At 39.1% G+C, this 20,555-nt stretch overlaps 1 protein-coding gene across 1 annotated transcript in view; it reads left to right on the top strand.

The window, feature by feature from the left end:
* Positions 1 to 15,028, top strand: part of Atp13a5 (ATPase 13A5) — a 129,007-nt gene extending 113,979 nt beyond the window's left edge. The window contains exons 27-30 of the mRNA XM_008839020.2: positions 2,454 to 2,656; positions 9,890 to 9,978; positions 11,919 to 11,999; positions 14,567 to 15,028. Of these exons, the coding sequence (XP_008837242.1) occupies positions 2,454 to 2,656; positions 9,890 to 9,978; positions 11,919 to 11,999; positions 14,567 to 14,827 (634 nt within the window). The 3' untranslated portion in view covers positions 14,828 to 15,028. The remainder of the gene's footprint in view (positions 1 to 2,453; positions 2,657 to 9,889; positions 9,979 to 11,918; positions 12,000 to 14,566) is intronic.
* Positions 15,029 to 20,555: the final 5,527 nt, after the last annotated feature.

Here is a 20,555-nt window from a genome sequence, read left to right as displayed (position 1 = left end):
AGCTCCAGCTGTCCTGGAACTCATTATGTAGACCAGGCTGGCCTCGAACTCCCAAGTGCTGGGATTAAAGGCGTGTGCCACCATGCCTGGCTCTTTGGGGTCTTTTTACCCTAACTGCCTAGCCAGTTCCTCCCTCCTATTCTTATCACACCATCCTCTGAAGAGGTTACCTAAATTGCCAATAGGGTATCGGGGCGCAGACTGCTCTGACTTCTTCCATGCTGAACAGGGGACACAGAGTGAGGCCATTGGAGTACCCCTTCAGTGTTGATTTAAAAGACTCCCAAATTGCATAACCCTTATCTCAAGGAGGAAAACAAAGTATTTGAATACTGAATAGGAGATGTTAAGGAGAAGTAAAGGCCACAGATATTAGCATTACAAGTTCTAGACAAGAACTAGAAAAAAATTCAGAACAGGGCAATTTTCAAATGTTCATATGAGAGTCCATTGGAACTTCTTGACAAGGGCTTCTGAAAGCATCCCTCTATTGGGTTCGTCTTCATTTTTCTTTTGTCTTCCAAGGCTGGACTCTAGAGTTATGGATTCAGGATTTACTTTCAGGTATTTTGATAGCTGTTGGAGTGGTTAGAATCAGTGTCAGTTCCCTCTCAAAGGCTTCTAGATGGGGGGAGAAAACAAATTTATCCATCATTTTAGACTTTCTGGTTAGGAACAAAATCATCAATGAGAAATAATTGTCTAAATAACTTTTTATGTGGACTTAAGTCTAATATCTGGGAAGTGTAATCCCTTGAACTCTTAAAGAAATATACTGATGACTTTACTCTTTGGTTATACTTTCCTTTTGGGTGTTTAAGACCATATGGTTGGCCCAAATAAATCAATTTATTTTTACACTTAAGGTCATTTGAGGATCTTTTCTTTAGGGGTCACATGGGCTTGGGAGGAGCTCCTGGCTCCTTTCTTTTACCAGTTTCATCTATGTGAAGATAAGTCAAAGGTCCTGCTCGACCATGTCTGGCTTCACTTGGAAGCATGATTGAGATATTTCCTCTGAGTTGATCCTCCTCTTTGTAGACAGGACACGCATTCAAGTCCATCTCTTGGGGTCTCCATGGCCTCCCTGAACAAGAGGACAGGTGACTCATCACAGTCACAGGCTGTTTTGAGAGATGTTCCATAGTCCCCTGGAACTTAGTCAACCTTGGAGGGCAAGGGGCAGAAACTGTCTTTTAAGTCCCTCTGACCACATTAGTATAGGCCTCAAACTATGGCTGTTAAACATCCAATGAGGTTAGTCCCACCAGTCTGGTACTTTTAATTATCATGTACTATGTGAATAAGGCTTGGGTAAAAAAACAAATAGTTTCAGATAAACATTTACTAGATATATATTTTCTTCCTTAAGCTAGTTGACTAAACTATGACCATAGACGTTTTAAGGTTATGTGTATATTGTTTTTGTCTTGTCCTTAAATAAGTTTTAAGCTAGCCAAGAAAACCAACAGGAATTGATTTTTCAGGTTTCATTATTAAAACCAAAAAACATTGTAAATAGGTCAACTGAAACTGAGGAAGCCCAGGTCTGAAAACACTTTTTTTCTGAGTAAATATTATGTGATTCCCACTATGCTAGATACCAAAAAATTGTTGTAAATTTAAGGAGACCAAAAACAAAAATTCAAAAAGAACTCATAATACATTGGTGGAAAATAAAAACTTCAACAAGATAATTTCAAAATAATGAGCTAGCTGTAGCAAGAGGAAAGATTGGGGGACCTAGACTTACCTCCCAGCAAAAGTGATTTAGACACTGAGAGTCGAAGTTTAGCTAACACTGTAGTTAATGGGCACAGTGCATCTAACTGCACAGTTTTGCGGTTTGTAGTGTTTGAGGAACAGGGGATAGTACTTTAGCAGTGTAAGGAGTATGAGTGGGGAAGACTGACAAAGGTAAGACTTGAGGTCAGCATGTGAAGGTCTTCTAAGTTAGGCGGAGAAGTTAGGACTTAACTACTAGCACACTATGGCTATAGACCCCTGGTTATCAGGAGGTTTGTGTTTGGATCTTTAGGAGAATGCTTGGCTATTTGAGGAAAGAGGAGTAGAGTAGAGATACAACTTAGGAGGCTTATGTCAATGAATGAAAAAGAATACACACACACACACACACACACACACGTGCATGCACACACCTCCCGGTCATGTGGTGTTCATTCACTGTTTAAATTGAAAGCAGTTCTATAGAAAACTGATATCCAAGGCCTCTCAAAACATTTTCTGTTCTAAATGGATTGCAGACAAAGAATAATCTTGATTTCTTCTGAATTTTATTTCTGCTTTGTCATTGCAAGAAGTGAACAAAATATGTCTTGCCAGCTACCAGCTGGAACAGGTTGAAATCCGGTCTCCTGGCAGTTATTAAATCTTTTTCCATAAAAAATAAAATAGAATAGAAAATCTCATAAATGCTGGCAATTCTTTTGTAGTGAATGTTTTCTGTTCAACCAAACTCATTTCTCAACCAATGTGAGTTTGGAAAGAAACTGGACGGGAAATGCAACTCTGGTTCCTGCTTCAGTCCTGAGCTTTGAGAGCACCACTCTGTGGCCCATCTCCACCTTCAACTGCGTTACAGCAGCATTTATCTTCTCTAAGGGAAAGCCATTTCGGAAACCCATATACACAAACTGTAAGTGTACAAAGTTTAAGCTTTTGTTCTAAGTAGTTTTCTGCTCCCCTACCCTTCCTAGAGTTGGAACTCACCAGCAAAGGAGAAGATAGTTGTATCCCTCTGGCATAAAAAAATGACGATTAATGACCTTAGATGGAGGAGCCCGTGTTTCGAAACTTGGTCATGTGAAGATAAGCACAGACATTTTTCGATAGTCAGATGAGTCCTGCCTGTCTTATTTTGAATCATCAGGACTGCTGGGAGTTCGAACCATCGACCCCCGCGGTAATGATGATTGGCAATGATGATTGGGGATGAGTTAGCACGCAGTTCGGCAGCCGACGCCGCCCCCAGTACTGGGGACACTCAGATGCAACGCGGAGTCTAGTCAAGCAGGGACTCATTTATTACAGGTATTACAGAGCTTATAAAGGCACCTGGGAACCCCCCCCCCCCTGAGGGTGGGTCTTAAGGATGGTCAAGAGCTGATCATGCACTCCTCAGCAGTACGGAAGTATTCTTCAGACTTTCAAAGTAAGCCAGACCGTGCCCCCAGTAACTTCCTTTCGGACCTATGCAAGGTGGGGCCTTTAGGTCCCCACAAGGAGGGATTGTTTGAAACCCAAACTTGTATGTCAAGCTATTTTTTTAAGTCTTTTAATCAATTCACATACAAGGTTACATCTTAGTAACTTTATTATGCTGGGAAAACAACATTAAGCATTCTATGCCCCTATTTTCTCATCTGTAGAATGGAAGAATTGTATGACTTTCAGTCTCGTGGGGAGAACTAAATGAAGAGTTTTATATAAAGGGTCTAGCACAGCACATACGAATGTTCCCACATTGGTGACACATACTCAAAAACTCTTACTCCTCCACTACATTCCTGTAAGAAGAATAAAGACAAAACAAAACCTGAAAGTGTTCTGTCCTTCTACACTTTTGAGAGAGGAAGAAGATACTGTTAGTAATTATATCATGCTCAAGCAGAATGGCAGGCAAACCAGGAGGCATGGTCATCCTAATATATCCGGCTTTAGTGTTTCAGCATTATAAATAAATCTGGGTCAAAGCATACTTGTACTGGATGGGCACACAGCTCAATTGGTAGAGTGCTTACCTAACATGCACAAAGCCCTGGGTTCAGTCCCCAGCAGCACATAAAACCAGAGGTGATTGTCAGATGTCTGCAATTCTAGTGCTCAAGAGGCAGGGGCAAGAGGATCAAGAGTTCAAGGTTGTCCTGGGCAGCATAGCAAATGTGAGGCAGCGTGGGCTACAATAGACCAAACCAAACCAAACCAAACCAAACCAAACCAAACCAAACCAATCCAATCCAAACCAAACCAAACCTTGCATAAACACTTTGAACTAGCATCCAGTTTCTGTAAGATAACCAATTAATTGATGAAACCTTTTGAAAATGTTTTAGATTTTTGATATATGATTTAAATGTATTTCCACAGCATTTATAGCAATTTTTATTAGCATTGGTTGTTTTATTCAAGTGTTTTCTTTATAACTACATAGCTGATATGGGATATAAAAATGCTATACTAAAAGCAAAATTTTACTGATCTGATAAAAGCTTTAAAAACATGGGTATATCCTTTAGTTTTAATTTGCATTTTTGATCTTCAGTGAAGATAAACATATTTGTGCTACTAGATGTTTCTTCTATGAACTGCCTATGTACATTTTACTCTCTTTTTCTATTGGATTACTGCCATTTTCATATTTATCTGTATGAGCTGATTTTGCCTTTTAGTTTTTTGCTTCATTGCCTTAACACACAGAAACGTTTTTCTTACCTCAAAATAGGACTTATTTTGCTTTTCAGTTTTGAAAATGAAAAAGTTAATACAACCTGATATGATAATGGAGTGGGTCAGGATAGTTTATCAAATTAATCAGCCAATTTTCCCAGCAGATTTTTTTGACTATTGAATATTTAATATCTTTTCATTCTTTCATTCCCCAATTGATAATGGCACCAACTTCATCATATCTATATTCATATATGTTAATTGTTTTCTTATATTTAATTAGTATTAGATGCTGTAAGTTTATGCCAATTTTACATATGTATTTATTTTTAATATTTTATTTGTTATTTTTATTTTATGTGTATGAGCATATTGCTGGCATGTATGTAAGTGCATTCATGTTGTGCAATACCTGTAGAGTTCAGAAGAGAGCACTGGATCCCCTGGAATTGAAGTTGCTGGTGGTTGTTAGCTGCTGTGTTGGTGACAGGATTTCAACCCAGGCCTTATGCAAGAGCAGTCAGTGTTCTTAACTGCTGAGCCATCTCTTCAGCCCCATATTATATATTTATGTAGAATTTGTTGTAAGACTACCTTTTCTGTTTCATTAATATGCCAATTTATTTTTTAACTTAAATTTGAAAATTTTTTGAGAATTTTAAATTATATCCACACCCCCTTTCCTTGCCAACTCCTCCCATGACCCCCTCAACTCCCTTTCAAATTCATGATCTCTTCTTTAATTAATTATTATTGTTACTTGTGTGTGCATATATGTATGTGTGTGTGTATACTGAGTTCATTTAGTGCTGCTCTTATGTACATGTATTTAGGGCTGACCATTTGATATTGGGTAATCTACCATGGAAATCATCCCTGGAAAAAACTGAATTTCCCTCTCAACAGCCACTGATTCCCTTGAGTGCTTCATCTAGAGGTGGGGCATTATGAAATTCCCCCAACCACATTAGCATGTTGGCTAGTATTATTATTATGCGTGTCTTCTATAGGCAACCATATTGCTGACATTTAATGGGTGCAGAACCCCTGTCATATCTAGAAGACACTAACAGAGTCTTCCTGGTCACCTGGCTCTTCTTGTCCCCTCTTCTGAGATGTTCCCTGAGCCTAAGGTATAGAGGTTGCATTGTAGATGTATCAACTAGAGCTGGGCACCCTATGATCACTTATTCTCTGCATTTTGGCAAGTTGTGGATCTGTGTTATGGTCTCCATCTGTTGCCAACAGAAGTTTCTTTGATGAGTGATGAGAGCTACATTTATCTGTATATATGAAGATAATTCTTATAATACAGTTATAAATTATATTGGTTCAAAATGGCAGTAGTATGTTCTCTTCTAGAGACTATGACCTCCCAAAACCATGAGTATTTGACTAGGTTTATAGTACTAGGCATGGATTCCCTCTTATCGAGCTAGCCTTAAGTCCAGTTAGAAAGCCATTGGTTAACCCCAAGATAAAATGTCACTATTGCACCATTAGGGATGCCTTGTTGGACTGGTCATTGTTGTGGCTCATACAACTTACGTCTGGGTAGGAATACTGATAGCTTTTCTCTTTTGGCAGCTTGCATAGCAATTCTGATATTATGGGAGCCAGTGCTCCCAGGAGCAGTGCTTCCAGGACAGTTTCAGCTCAATTCTTTTAAACCCTGTTCAAAGTGTGTGGTGTCTTCAGCAATAGGGTCTTATCTTCAACTTCTAGGAGGCAACCAAGGGCCATGGAAATACCTATATTGTTTTCAGAGTTTCTTGAACTCCCCTGATCAACAACTCAGAGGGAGGGTTTCCATGCCTAACCCTGGGATTTTTGTTAGATCATCTATGGCTCTTTGAGGGAGTATTATCAGCCTGTGTGATGAAAATTCCAGCATGGACATGGGCATGTGGGTTAGAAACCCCAACCCTACCTAAGAACTATTGGATGGCTGCTGGGAGGGGTGGTGTCAGTCTCTTTTAAGGATGAGACTCTTGATAGGATGACCAGTGTATGGATCCAAACTGAAGGGGACAAGTTTCTGACATCAGGCCTTTACACACACACACACACACACACACACACACACACACACACACACACATATATATACACATATATGCACACATCTATATATTATGTATGTGTTTTAGGTAAGCTTATAAAATAATGTTTCCCTCTCACTTTTTTCAAACATCTTTAGCTATTTATCTCTCCTTCCTCCTTCTCCTTCTGTATTACACTCCCTTCCTCCTCTCTCCCTAGTTAAATCTCCCCAATCATTTTCCTATTTCTCCCTTGGTAACACCTGTGTCATACTGCCTCCTCTCTCTAGGTCCTTCTCACCACTCCATGGACCCTCTCTACCTTTCTGACTTCCAGGACAGCTACAAGCTAAATACTACCATCTAAAGATTCAGTGTTAGGATTCACAAATCAGAAAGAACACGCAGCCTTTGTTTTCTGGGTCTGGGAACCCATTTTTTGATGTACAAAAGTACTTTAGCAATTGCAGTTTTATGATTTATTTGATTAGCAGTAGTGCAGTGCATGCTCACCTGTCTTCACTTCTCACAATATCTTACATTCATGTTCTTTTCTTCCAGATAAACTGCAGAATAAATTGTCCAGCTTAAAAATATCTCCCTTGAGATTTTGATACTTTGGAAAGAACTTTCAGGTTTATTCAATTTGGTCTTCCCATGTAGGAACATTCATGTGTATTATTTTTCTTGTTACTATGACCAAATTCCTGACAAAAAGCAATGGAGTAGAGGAAGGAGTTACTTGTTTTACCTCACCCTGGTGAGGTAGGCAAAGTAGCAGGGCATGAGAGAGTTGGTCATACCATGTTTGCAGTCAGGAAGCTGAATAGAGAGGAAGTGGGGCTGGGCTAGAAAAATCCTAGTGATCTGCTTCATTTAGTGATGCTCCACCTCTTAAAGTTTCTACTACTTTCCAAAACAATGTAATCAGCTGAGACCGAGTGTTCAGATAACGAGCCTATGGGAGCCATTTCACACACAAGCCATACCACCATCCTTCCACCTTTGTACACATTTCTTTTCTTCTACTGATGTTTGTAGTTTACTCCACTATAGGTTCTGAATATTTAAGAAAGTAATCCTGTGTGTTTATTTATATTATGAATGACTTTTTCCTAATGTGTTTTTAAAAGTGAATGTCATTGCTGCATGGGAAGGGTATAGTATAGTTTTATGTGTGTGGAGGTCAGAAAACAACAACTTGTGAGAGGGAATCTGTGGGTACCTGGGGAATAAGCTCAAGTTGTTGGCAAGTGGGTATACCTGCTGAGCCGAATCACCTGCAAAACTAGTAACTCTAAATGGGGAAGGTTTTATACACTAATATTCTAACACACATCATCTTTTTAAAAGAAGATTTATTTTCATGTGTGTGTGTGTGTACAGGTCTGTGAAGACCAAGAGACAGCATTGGATCCCCTGGAGTTACAGGCTGTTGTAAGCTGCCTAACATGGGTGCTGGGAACCAATCTTGGGTCCTTTGCAAGAGAAATGCATGCTCTTAACTGCTTAGTCATCTCTCCAACCCAAGCACTCATAATTGTACAAATTTTCTACTTCTGGGTTATAAGTCAGAAGTCTTTGGAAGCACCAAGACACATTATATAAACAATTTCACTTTGAAATAAAAAAAAAATCTTTGCTTTTCTTAGCCTTTGACAGAAGCTCAACTTTATTTTGATAAGGTACAAAGTACATATTCATTTTTTATGAAATCAAGTGTGAATATTAACAACCTTTTTTTTCTTTGAAAACAAGTTATAATGGTTTGCACGGAATTTGCTTTTCAAATTCCTAACATCCACAGAACCTGTTCATTAGGTTCATTAGGTTTCCTTCTCAATAGCTAAATACGGAGAGCAAACACTCATTCCAGTTCTTCATCACACTCTTCAATGAAGCCACTACTTTGAAGATCACTGTCCTAACATCCACAGAACCTGTTCATTAGGTTCATTAGGTTTCCTTCTCAACAATAGCTACATAAGGAGAGCAAACACTCATTCCAGTTCTTCATCACACTCTTCAATGAGGCCACTACTTTGAAGATCACCGGTCTGAGGATGCATTAATGCCCCCGGTGCAGCCAGTTCTTAGTGAGGCCCTCAGCACGATGAACAGTTGAGACATTCTCTCCTTTGAAGCTCTTGGGCCTCAGAAAACAGTGATGCCGATGCAGAAGGCACATCGTCTCCTGGGATCTTTGTGTCACCATTATGAGCAGTTTCTCTGTTTGGGAAATACAATTCTCAGTTTTCTTCTCTCTGCCTCACACTCCTTCTAAGCAAGTATAGTCATTCTTCCAAAATTGGATAATGTATGGTGCAATGCTGAGGGTGGGTACAGGACCTGGAAGGTGAAAATAGAATTCTGGTGTCTTAAAAAATAGTGCCTCTGGAATTGCCTCAAATTTCTACTTGGTCTAGGCTTAGAAAACCTAAATGCCTGTTTGAGTTTTTTAATCACTTATGGGAACTATAAGAAACATCTATATCATAACACGGATTGAATTCTGGTGTTTGGGACCGAGTATTCTGCTGACAACTTGGGCAAACACAAGAGCAGGTGGGCTTTGGCAGATAAGAAGAAGGATTTTTGGCATAGAACATAAACATTCTGGGAAGTTTATGTTCTAAAATGAAACACTTGTGGGGGTTGGAAAGGAGTAATCTAGCAGCTTTGCATGTTTGTTTCTAACTCATCTTTTCCAAGTCAGTTCCAAAGCCCTAGATACAGTTGCTTTCAAGTATTCACAGCCTGGATGATAGATCAACTGAAATCACGCAAAGCAGAGTGTGATGTATATTATTTGAAATTAGCTTTGTAAAGGAAGACTAAGGGGTTCAAAAAGAAAGTGTTCCTTGAACTGGGCTCATTAAGTAAAGGAAAATGTATCAGGACAGAAAAAAATATTGTCTACACTGGGCACTTTGCAAATAAGAGCACAGAAGCTAGAGTACTGAACAGGCAGAGAATCCGTTCAAAAAGGCGGATGGCCCTGACGATGCAGGGTCCTAAGTGTCAGTCATAGATCCTGCACCTCATTCTCCTGGCAATGAAGAATGAAATGCTGCCTGGACAGGCTGCTCAGCCCACTAGATGGTGGCAATGATGTACCAAGGCTCCTCTGTGACTATTCAGATGGGCTGGTCATAGCAGGATAGCCCCCCTCAGGAACCCTCAGGAGAGATCATTCTTTTATGGAGGTTTCTATAACGCATTTGATGAACAGATTCTATACCCAACTGTATGAAGGAAGATTTTAAGATAACACCGTTATCTTATAAGCATTAGAAAATATTTTAAAACCTATGATGATATGTCAAAACATCTGAAGATGTATCTAATATTTGCCCAACAGAAAGAATTGGTGGCAATGCATGCCACGTTGCATGAAGCATTCTCTTAGCACCTAAAAATAATGTTTGATGTTTCTTCAGATGTATTTTCACTTCTCCTGACATCTGCTGTGGGGCTCACAATTTTCATTATGTTCTCTAATCTTGAAGATATAAACCATGGAATGGAGGTAAGTGTTAGGTATTTGCATATCTGCTCTGACTCATAGGTGCTCTGGGCTGAACTTGCATTGCAATGTCTCAGCCAATTATTACCGTATGCTCTCTGACCCACTGAGTATTGTGAAACTATTTTCTAGAAGATAAAATGTTTCTGTTTCTCACATATATTTTCATATGATTAGTACCATCATTTCGGTATATTTGTTTTGTTCACACATAAAATATTATATTTGGGGCCGTAAAGGTGATACAGTGGGTAAAGGTACCTGCCATCAAGCCTGACCTGAATTGAATCTCTGGAACCCAGAAAGTGGAGAAACCTGACTGCTGCAGGTTTCCTCTGACCCTCACAAGTATGACATGGTTCACACCCCAACATACACACAATAAGTTTTTAAAAATGTTCTTAAACATTCAAATATTATACTGGGGCTGGAAAGCCAGCGATTAAGAACACTGTTCTTGTAGAGGACCGGGTTTGATTCCCAGCACCCACATGACAGCTAAGAACCATCTATAACTCCAGTTGCAGGGGAATATGGTGCCCTCTTCTGATCTCTGCAGGCAGTGCACAACATGGGTGCACTTACATACATGCAGGCAATACACTCATGCACATAAAATAAAAATAATAAAATATTTTAAAAAATTATGCCTAGATACCTTTCTGCCAGTTACCAATACAATGAAATTAATGAATTAATATAATAATTGATTCTCCAAGTTTAACTTTTTAAAACTTAAAATAGAAACCCTTTAAAATGTACTTGTAAAAAGAAGAGATGTTTGGGCCAGTTATATTGTACCTGGCATTGACTATACAGTCTTATATAAGTGGCCATCATTTGATTCAGGACACACTAGCCTGAAATTAAATTCATCAGAAGTGTCGAACCCATTGTTGGACCCAGTCTCATGAGAGATGTAGAAAATGGAAAGGATTGCCCTTATATTCAGTCTGTAGTTCTGTTGTGAATAAGAGCCATTCTTAGCTGAAACATAATGTGGCTCTCTGATGGCAGCCGTGCTTGAAGGGAGCAAAACATAGCACTGGAGGAATACGGGAAGGAATTCTCCCTACGAGTGCACTTGCCATGGAGGCTTCATGGGGGGAATGCAGGATACAGCTGATAATTTAGGGTGAGAGGTTAAACACTATGGGATGCTGGGGTGCTGTGATTATAGACCTCAAGGAAGCTTAGTCCTCCCGTATCCTATCAAATTTTACTCTGTGGTTCAGAAATGGGACTGTGTAACTCCCCTTTCACTACTGGATGCAGCCTGGGGAAGCTATGGCTCTCACATCATAAATAGGGGCATTTGGTGGTAAATTCTGTGACCCTTTAGTCCTTGTACTCCCATGAAGCCATTGGATTTGGGACCAGTAATATTTACTATGAGTATTTGACTTAGTCTAAATCAAAATTAACTTTCTCTTTTGTCATGACTCAGATTTTTACCCATATGCCAGTTTTGCTGGGAAAATAATGAATTCCAAGTAAATTTTGCTTTAGGAGAATTGGGAACAATAAAGTTTGCAGATGAATGATTTAATCTTACATCCTCTCCTTGTTTTTAAAGTGTAAATGAAGAAACCCATATGAATTCCAATGTTCCCCATCTCACTGTGCCGCCCAGGGCATCTCACTAACAGACACCTGACAGACACTGTCAGGCTGTCAGACCATCCAGTCACAGAGAGAGCACAACCCTAGAGAATTCTACTTCATCTGGATTCTGGCCCTGCCATTATCTACTGGTTTTGAGTCAGTCCTCAGACAAGGCACCTCCCTTCAGCTTTTTCATCAGCAACGTAGAAAAAAAAATCCACCCTCAAAATTCAGACTTATTACAAATATATAAATTCAAAAAGATGAAGGTAAAGCGTATGTGCCTTTTCAGAATGTTAAGTATGCAACATACAATGGTGGTAGTTCTCTTTTAACAGTTCATTCCAACCATAACGTCATGGAGAGTCTCCATTTTGGTGGCAGCCTTTATCCAGTTTTGCGTGGCCTTCTTTGTGGAGGTAAAGTATATGGTTTATATAATTTTTTTTCAGAGGAGTTATGCAAATCTGTGTTCTCATTTTCAACATATGTTCATACACTTTAGAGCAACTACTTTAGTCCCCACAAAAAGTTACTGTTCTAGTTTGCTTTTTGTTGCTGTGATAAAACACTGACCAAAACCAACCGGGGGAGGAAAGGATTTATTTGGCTTACACTTCCATGTCATAGTTCATCTTTGCGGGAAGTCAGAGCAGGAACTCAAGGCAGGAACCTAGAGACAGAAGCTGAAGCAGAGACGATGGAGGAACACTGCTTACTGCTTTGCTCCTCTGGCTCACTCAGCCTTTTTTAAACAACCCATGACCACTTGTCCAGGTATGGCACTGCGCACAGTGGGCTGGGCCCTGGGCCCTCCCATGTCACTCAATAGTCAAGAAAATGCCTCACAAACATGTCCACAGCCAATCGAATAGAGAAATTCTCCAGTGGAGGTTCCCTCTTCCCAGGTGTCAAGATGACAACTGAAGCTGTCTAGCACAGTTGCTAAGGGTTGTTTAGTTTTTTTTTTTTTTTCCAACTGTGCATGATCTCTTTGGGAGGGATTCTTTGGAGAATGGCTTACAATGTTTCTAAAGGCTGCTGAGCTATGTTCACGGTTTCCTCTCTCTCCATAGAAAGCAAAACATCAGGCCAAATGCTGATAGTTATCAGAGAGGCACTGCAATTACTGCTCCAGTATTCTCCCTGATCTAGAAGCAAGGCCAGGTGACCTTCAGCTCCAAATGCAGGGAGATCTTTCAGGCTGAGTGAAGGGCAGTCTTCAGGAGGGTTTCCCCAATCGGGAGAGAAGGGAAGTCACTGTTCAAGCTCATCAGCCTTGAAAGTTTCTCCTGAGGTTTCTCTTCTACTTCCTTTGTCACTCAGTGAGTTACCCACGCAGCGAAAGGCTCGGTGCTACATTTTAAAAAGAAAGTTAAAGCATAGATAAGATTTAGGTACTATAAGGTGAATCCCTTGGTGAAAGGATTGATTAAATAAATACATAACATACAATTAATGTAAAATTTATTATATTATTTAATTCAGGTATTCCATCTTCACATTAAAGTTTTAAGATATCCCTAAATGAGTCAGAAAAACTTAATTTGAAGAAGTGTTACTGTCATTAAAGATGACTGCAGCTTTTTTTTGTTTGCTTTCATTTTGTTTTTTAAATTTTTTTGGCTTGTTTTTATTTTTTATTTTATGTGTGGGAGTATTTTGCCTGTATGACTATAAGTGCATTACGTGTACACAATGCCTGTGGAGGCCAGAAGAGGGTATTAGATGTCCTGGAACTGGAGTTACAGATTGCTTTGTGGGTGCTGGGAATGGAGATTTGGTCCTCTGCAAGAGCAGTCAGTGCTCTTAACCACTAAGCCATCTCTTCAGCCCTGTTTTGTTTTTGTTTGCTTTTGGTTTTGTTTTTTGAGACATGATCTCCCTGCAGTCCTATCTGGTCTGGAACTAGCTATGTAGACCAGGCTTGCCTCAATCTCAGAGATCTGTCTGCCTCTGCCTCCTGGGTGCTGGTATCAAAGACACGTACTACCACTTCCAGTGACTGTAGCTTTATTTTTACTACAATATTTTAAAAGGGGGCCAGGTATCGTGGTGCAGGCCTTTAATCCCAGCACTAGGCAGGCAAAAGCAGGTGGATCTCTGAGAGATGGAGGCCAGCCTGATGTACATAGCGAGTTCCAGGCTAGCCAGGGCTGCATAGTGAGACCCTGTGTCAAACAACAACAAATGTTTAAGAAGATGAAATTCCACTAAAGTTATAAAGAAAGTCTAGCATAAACAAAAGTACAAGGCAAAACTGGATCAATTCTATTGTTATATGTAAAAGCTTCACAAAGAAAAAGCGGAACTCAAAAAAGTGGGAAACAAACTATTTGAGGGTCTGAAGAGATGAGTCTATGGTTAAGAAAATAGTGACTTCAGTTCCCAGCACCCACCCTGGGAGGTTTAACAACTGCCTGTAACTCCAGTTTCAGGGGATCCAATATCCTCTTCTGTCCTCTGAAGGAACTTACAAACACATGCCCAGACACACACACACACACACACACACACGTAAATAAAAATAAATCTTTAAAGAAAGCTATTGCATTGCTATGAACTTCCAATTCATTCAATAAACAATATTTGGTACTTTGTATGTAACAAGTGGAAAATAGTGAGACTAATAGTGATTATTGTCTCTTCTTTTCTCTTTTTCCTTCCCCTCCCTCCTCTTCCTTTTGTTTTTTTTCTTTTCTTGATATTTAATTTGTTTTTCTGTTATCATTTCAGCCTGCTAGTAAAAGAGCTGTTAAGTGAATCACTAGCCAGCATTTAACCCAAAAATTTGTAGAAATAAAAGGGCAGAATTCTATGACCAGAAATAACCTCTGCTTCTTATGGAAAATATTAGTAGAAGCCATAGCACTGAGCACGTAATAAAGGAAGCCCGGGGCTGCAGGCTTGGAGTGCTGTCGGCTGTGAGGGCTCACTTGCATAAGCACGATGGTTTCATTGTTCCTCCTCCGCCCTAATTTTCTAGGATGCCATCCTTCAAAACAGAGAGCTCTGGCTGTTGATAAAGAAAGAATTTGGATTCTACTCAAAAAGCCAGTATAGGATCTGGCAAAAAAAGCTGGCAGAAGACTCTACCTGGCCTCCCACAAACAGGACAGACTATGCAGGCGATGGCAAAAATGGATTTTATATCAACAAAGCCTATGAAAGTCCTGAGCAGGTCCCCAAAGGGAAACACAAACTGGGAGGGCCAATCTCAGAACAGCACTTTTGGACCAGACTCTGATGGGAACTGTTGTCACATATATTCAACAGCCTCACATTTATCCCCCGACTTAAAACACGGAAGAGATGAAAACTGTACACCTATCTTTTCTTTCTCCCTCTAAGCATTCAAGGCACATTTTTTCCAATGCATTGAGCCTTGAAACAAAGAACCTTCCACTCATTATATCCTTCTTGAGCAAGAGAAAATGAATGCATGTCTTAAATTAGCATTTTAATAAACTTTATTCATACTATATTGTTTTAAATGCATAGCTCTCATGGCAATGAAATTAGAAGTATGGACATAAAAAGGAGAAAAACTGAGGAAATATTTGGATTGTCAAAGTTTTACTATTATATTAATTGCCATAACTTTCCTTAAATTTTAGGTTTACTTGAGAAGGACTTTTATTATCTTTCCGTAAGGTCACTAGATCCTTCTTCCTATTTTGCTTTTTGGTGTTGTTTAAATGGAGAAACAAGATTTAAACTTTACTTCAGAAAATTCAACATAGCTGCATAGTAAGTTGGAGTTGTGTGGAAGTGGCGAACCATAGTGACCGGGCTCATTGTTTAATGGTCATGGTACGGGCATTGCTAATAGAACAAATCACCCCAACACCTGTCAACTCCCAAAGTATATTGTATTGGTGCCAGTGATCTAGAAAGTATACAGTAGACTACAAAGGTAATCAAATAAACTGTTAAAATGTGCTTTTCACTTTACAAAGTATGCTACCTTTATTATTCATTATTAGTGGCACCTGCAAGCAACAAGTTCTCACTGTAGAAATTGTCCTGAATTCATCATTGCTCATCTCTGAAAACAACTCTGGGGAAGAGATCCTGAGTATTTTGTCTACAGGTTTGTAACAATCCTCAGGCTTCAAGACAAACTATTTTATCCTTTTAATTATCAAAAGCACTTTAGGCGTTCATTAACAACACAAGAGTATTCATCCTTCACAAATGTATTCTGTACACTATTGTCTTTAATGTGTATCACCGTTGCTGTGAATTGGAGGGAAAATTTATTTCTTGTGAACATCTGAAATTACCTACTAGGCTTTCTTTTGGATAATAAATCTAATCTTGCTAATTTAACAAATTTTCCACAGATCGTAGACAATTAACCAGTGGAATCCCATGCATATCAACTATAGGACTAATACCACAGTGTATGGATTCAATATAAAATGATTCTTTGGTTCACAATTCTGAAATCTTTAGTTTTCAGCATGTTAGCAATCTATGGCTATAAACGACATTATATAAAGAGTTACTCAAGCCCACAGCACTAGTGTGACAGACCTATAAAAACTGTCACATTTTGTTTGTGCTAAGTTTTTGTATTCACAGTTTTTGGACAGTAATGGCTTTCAAAATATGTCTAATATTGTGGATGTTAGCCTTCATTGTCAACTTGCCTAGACTTAGAATCACCCAGGACAGACAGCTCTGATTTGTCTGTGAAGATGTTTCTGGAAAGTTTTAACTGAGATTAGAAGACCTAGCTGAGAAGAAGAGCATCCCAAGGACCTGGTCCCTGACTGAATAAAAATGAGAAAGGGAGCTGAGCATCAGCAATCATCTCTCTGCTTCCTGATTGCAGATACAGTGTTACCAACTGCCTTGTACTCCAGCTGATACAACTGTTCATCGTGATGGATTGCAACATCTCTTAAACTGTGGGCCCAAATAAATCTTCCTTCCCTTAAGTTTCTTCTGTCAGGTATTTGTTTAATAAATATTTTTATCTTCTTTGAGAATGTCATATAATGTATACACGCCCCCAGTCCTCCCCAAGAACCTACCCCCCCAATGTGGTGTCCTCTTTTTAACTTAATAATTCATCCACTCAAATCTGTGCAGTCCATATATTTCGGGGTGTGGAGCCATCCACTGGAACCTAGTCAACCTATCAGGAGCCATACCTTTAAGGAAGACTGATTCTCTCCCACAAACCATCAACTGACAATAGCTCCCCAGTTGGAGGTGGGGGGCTTGTGAACCATCCTTTCCACTCCACATTAGAGTTTTGACTGGCTGGCTTGATCTTGTGCAGGTCTTGTTGTAGACACCCACAGCTTCTGTGAGTTAGAGTGTAAGTTAGTCCTGTCATGTCCAGGAGATGTGGTTTTGCTCCAGTCCTCCTGACATCTGACTCTCACCATCTTTCTGCATCCTCTTCCACAATGGTCCCTTAGCCTTGGGGAGAGGATGTGATACCGACATCCCATTTGTGGTTGAGTATTCCACTGACACTTATTCTCTGCACTTTGACCAGTTGTGAGCTTCTATGTTGACCACCATCTACTACACAAAGAAGCTTCTGATGAGGTCAGAGAGCTGCAGCAATCTACATATGGATATGGATTTATAGGACAGTTTGATACAATACCCATTTAGCAAAATAATAGTAGAAGCTTTACCTCTGGGGCCTATGAGCTCCCAAACCATGGGGGTTTGGTCAAATTTACAGTACTAGGGATGTGTTTCCTCCTGTGCAACAAGTCTTAGATCTAATCAGAAAATAGTTGATTACCCCCATACCATTTGTGCCACTGTTGTGCCCATGGGCATATTCTGCCATACCAATCATTATTGTAGTCTGTGGGGTTCACAGCCGGCTAAGACTGTTGACTTTTCCCCACCTGTCTGCATGTATAGCACTTTCAAATGGTATTGGAGGTAGCAAACAGGGAGGAAGCTTCCTGGTCAGCACCAACTTGATTTTTCCAAGTACTGTGATCAATGTGTGTGGTGTCTTCAGCAATAGGGTGCTACCATTAAGTTCTGGTGGGCAACCGAAAGCAATGGCAATACCCTATATTGTTTTTTTGGGGGGGGGGGCGTCTCTTGGACATGACTAAGCAAAAACTTGAGGGAAGTTATCCCACATCTGGTACTGGGCTTCTTATTTAGCAACCTGTGCCTTCTGGAATGAGCATAATCCTCTCTAAGGTAACTCTAATTAAACTCTTTTATATGAATGTGTGTGTGTGTGTGTGTGTGTGTGTGTGTGTGTGTAGCTTGTAAAATGGTAGCTTTCCATGTGGCCATTTCAAACATTCTTAGAGTATCCCTCCCCCAACCCCTCCTCAGTCTTACTCTTCCATCCCTCTCGCCACTTACACCTCCCTCCTCATTATTTCTCATTCCCCTTTATATCACCTGTGTTCTATATACACCCCCTGCAAGGATCTTTATTCCCTTTCCTCACCAATGGTCCCTTTATAGTTTCCTGATTCTACACACACTCCAAATTACACACACAAGTCTAGAGATTTGAAGCTAAGATTCACATATGAGTGCGAACATGTGACATTTGTCTTTCTGGGTCTGGCTTACCTCAATTCAGTGTATTTTCCACCTCCACCCACTAACCTGAAAAATTTATAATTTCATTTTTCTGTACAGATGAATTAAATTCCATTGCATTTAGGCACCACATTTTCATTATCCATTCATCAGTTGATGGACATCTAGGTTGTTTCCATGTGCTATTATGAACAGAGGGGTAGAATGTGTCTCTGCAGTAGAAAATAGAGTCCTTTGGGCATATGCCCAGGAGTAGGATAGTTGGGTCATATGGTGGACCTATTTCTAGTTTTCTGAGGAACCAGCATACTGATTTCCAAAGTAGCTACACCAATTTGTACTCCAACCAACAGTGTGTGAGGGACTTTCCATTCCCCACATTATCTCCAGCATTTGTTGTCATTTGTTTACTTAATCATAGACATTCTAACTGGGGTAAGATGAAATCTCAAAGTAGTTTTAATTTGCATGGCTCTCACAGTCAAAGATGGTTAACACTTCTAAAAATATTTGCTAGTCACTTATATTTCTTCTTCTGAGAACTCTGTTCAGTTTCATACCTGCTTTGAAAAAAAGTGTTTTTTTCATTGTTTAGTGTTTTTAGTTCCATTTATATTCTAGACCCTAATCTTCTGACATATGTATAGCTGCCAAAGATTTTTTTTCTCCATTCTATAAACTGCTTCTTCAGTCAATTAACAGCTTACTTTGCAACATAGAAGCTTTTTAAATTTTGTGATGTCCCACTTGTTGACTGCTGGTCTTACTTCCTAGGCAACTAGAGTCCTATTCAAAAGGTCCTTATCTGAGCCTGAAGTGCACTCCCTCCTCTTCCTTCTAGAAGTTTCAGAGTTTCCAGTCTAACAATGAGATCTTTGATCCATTTGGAATTGATTTGTGTGCAGAGTGAGAGAAAAGATCAAGTTTCATTCCGCTACATGTAGACATCTAGTTTTCCCAGCACCGTTTGTTGAAGATGCTGCCTTTTCTCCAATGTGTACTTTTGTCATCTTGGTCAGAAATCAGGTAGCAATAGATATGTGGCTTATATTTGGGTCCTCGATTCTATGTTGATCAGTGTGTCTGTTTTTGTGCCAATATCACGATGTTTTTACTACTGTAGTTCTATAATATAACTTGAAGCATGCTGATACCTATAGCAGTGTTTTTGTTGTTGAGGATTATCTCATCTCTCCAGGGTCTTTTGTGCTTCCATGTGAATTTCAAGATTATTTTTTCAATGTTTGTGAAGAATTTCATTTAAATTTCAATGGGATTGCATTAAATCTGTAGATTACTTTTGGTAGTACAGCCATTTTCACAATATTAATCCTACCAATCCATGAATATGGGTCTCTCCATCTTCTGATAGCTTCAGTTTCTTTTCTCAGTATCTTAAAGGTTTCATTGTATAAATCTTTTTCTTCCTTGGCTAAATTAATTCCAAGGATTTTTTTAGGCTACTGTGAATGGGATTGCTTCCCTGATTTCTTTCTAGATACGTTTGTCACTAGTATATAGGAAGCTACTGCGTTTTGTGAGTAAACTGTATATCTGGCTACTTAGTTCAATATACTTCTCAGCTTTAGGAGAATCCTGGTGTTTAGGGTCTCTTACGTATAGAATTGTATAATCTGAAATGAAGATCTTTAGATTCCTTCCTTTTCCATTTGTGACACCTTGTGTCCACTTGTCTTATTCCTTTGTTTTTGGGTGGTGTTTGTTCTCATTCTTCTAAGACCTTCATGTGCATCATCATGTTAATTTGAGATCTTGCCAATGTTTTGATGTAGGCACTTAGTACTGTAAGCTTTCCTGTAGTCTTATCTTCATTGTGTCCCATAGATTTTTGGTACGTTGTGTTTTCATTTTCATTCATGTCTAGAAATTTTAATATTTTATTTTTTAGTTTTTAAAATTCCTATATTATATGCAAAAATACATTTGTCACTGTTAAATTCTTTTTTTCCATTATAACAGCATTGACATATTCAATAACAATTTCCAGAGCTAAGATGCATCTCCTTCAAAATTAGCTGTAAAGTTTTAGGTTCACTTTTAGGTTTACAATGAGTTAATACTGTTATACAATATTGTACTCAGCATAAACCCTACAAAACATAAAATTAAATGAGGTTTCAACCTTTAAAAAAGATCTCCATTTCATTATTAAAATACACAGTTTCATACAGAAAAATTCATATTTAATGCAATTGACATTGAGATGTTTGCACATGCATTTCTAATCTCTGTATATCTGATCATTACCAGTCACAGTTGGTTACTTTCTGAGCTCCTTGGCATCTGAGCATAGATATAAAGTCCTCACGTAGGTTTCAATGGTAATGTTTTTCACAGCCACCAATTATTAAGGAGCAAATTTTTATGCTTTGAAGAATTTTTTTTATACACCCACTTCCCAAATG

The sequence above is a fragment of the Nannospalax galili genome, unplaced genomic scaffold, assembly GCF_000622305.1.
Source record: "Nannospalax galili isolate Female #2095 unplaced genomic scaffold, S.galili_v1.0 scaffold599, whole genome shotgun sequence".
NCBI classification, from domain to species: domain Eukaryota; kingdom Metazoa; phylum Chordata; class Mammalia; order Rodentia; family Spalacidae; genus Nannospalax; species Nannospalax galili.
This window is presented reverse-complemented; position numbering and strand designations above follow the sequence as displayed.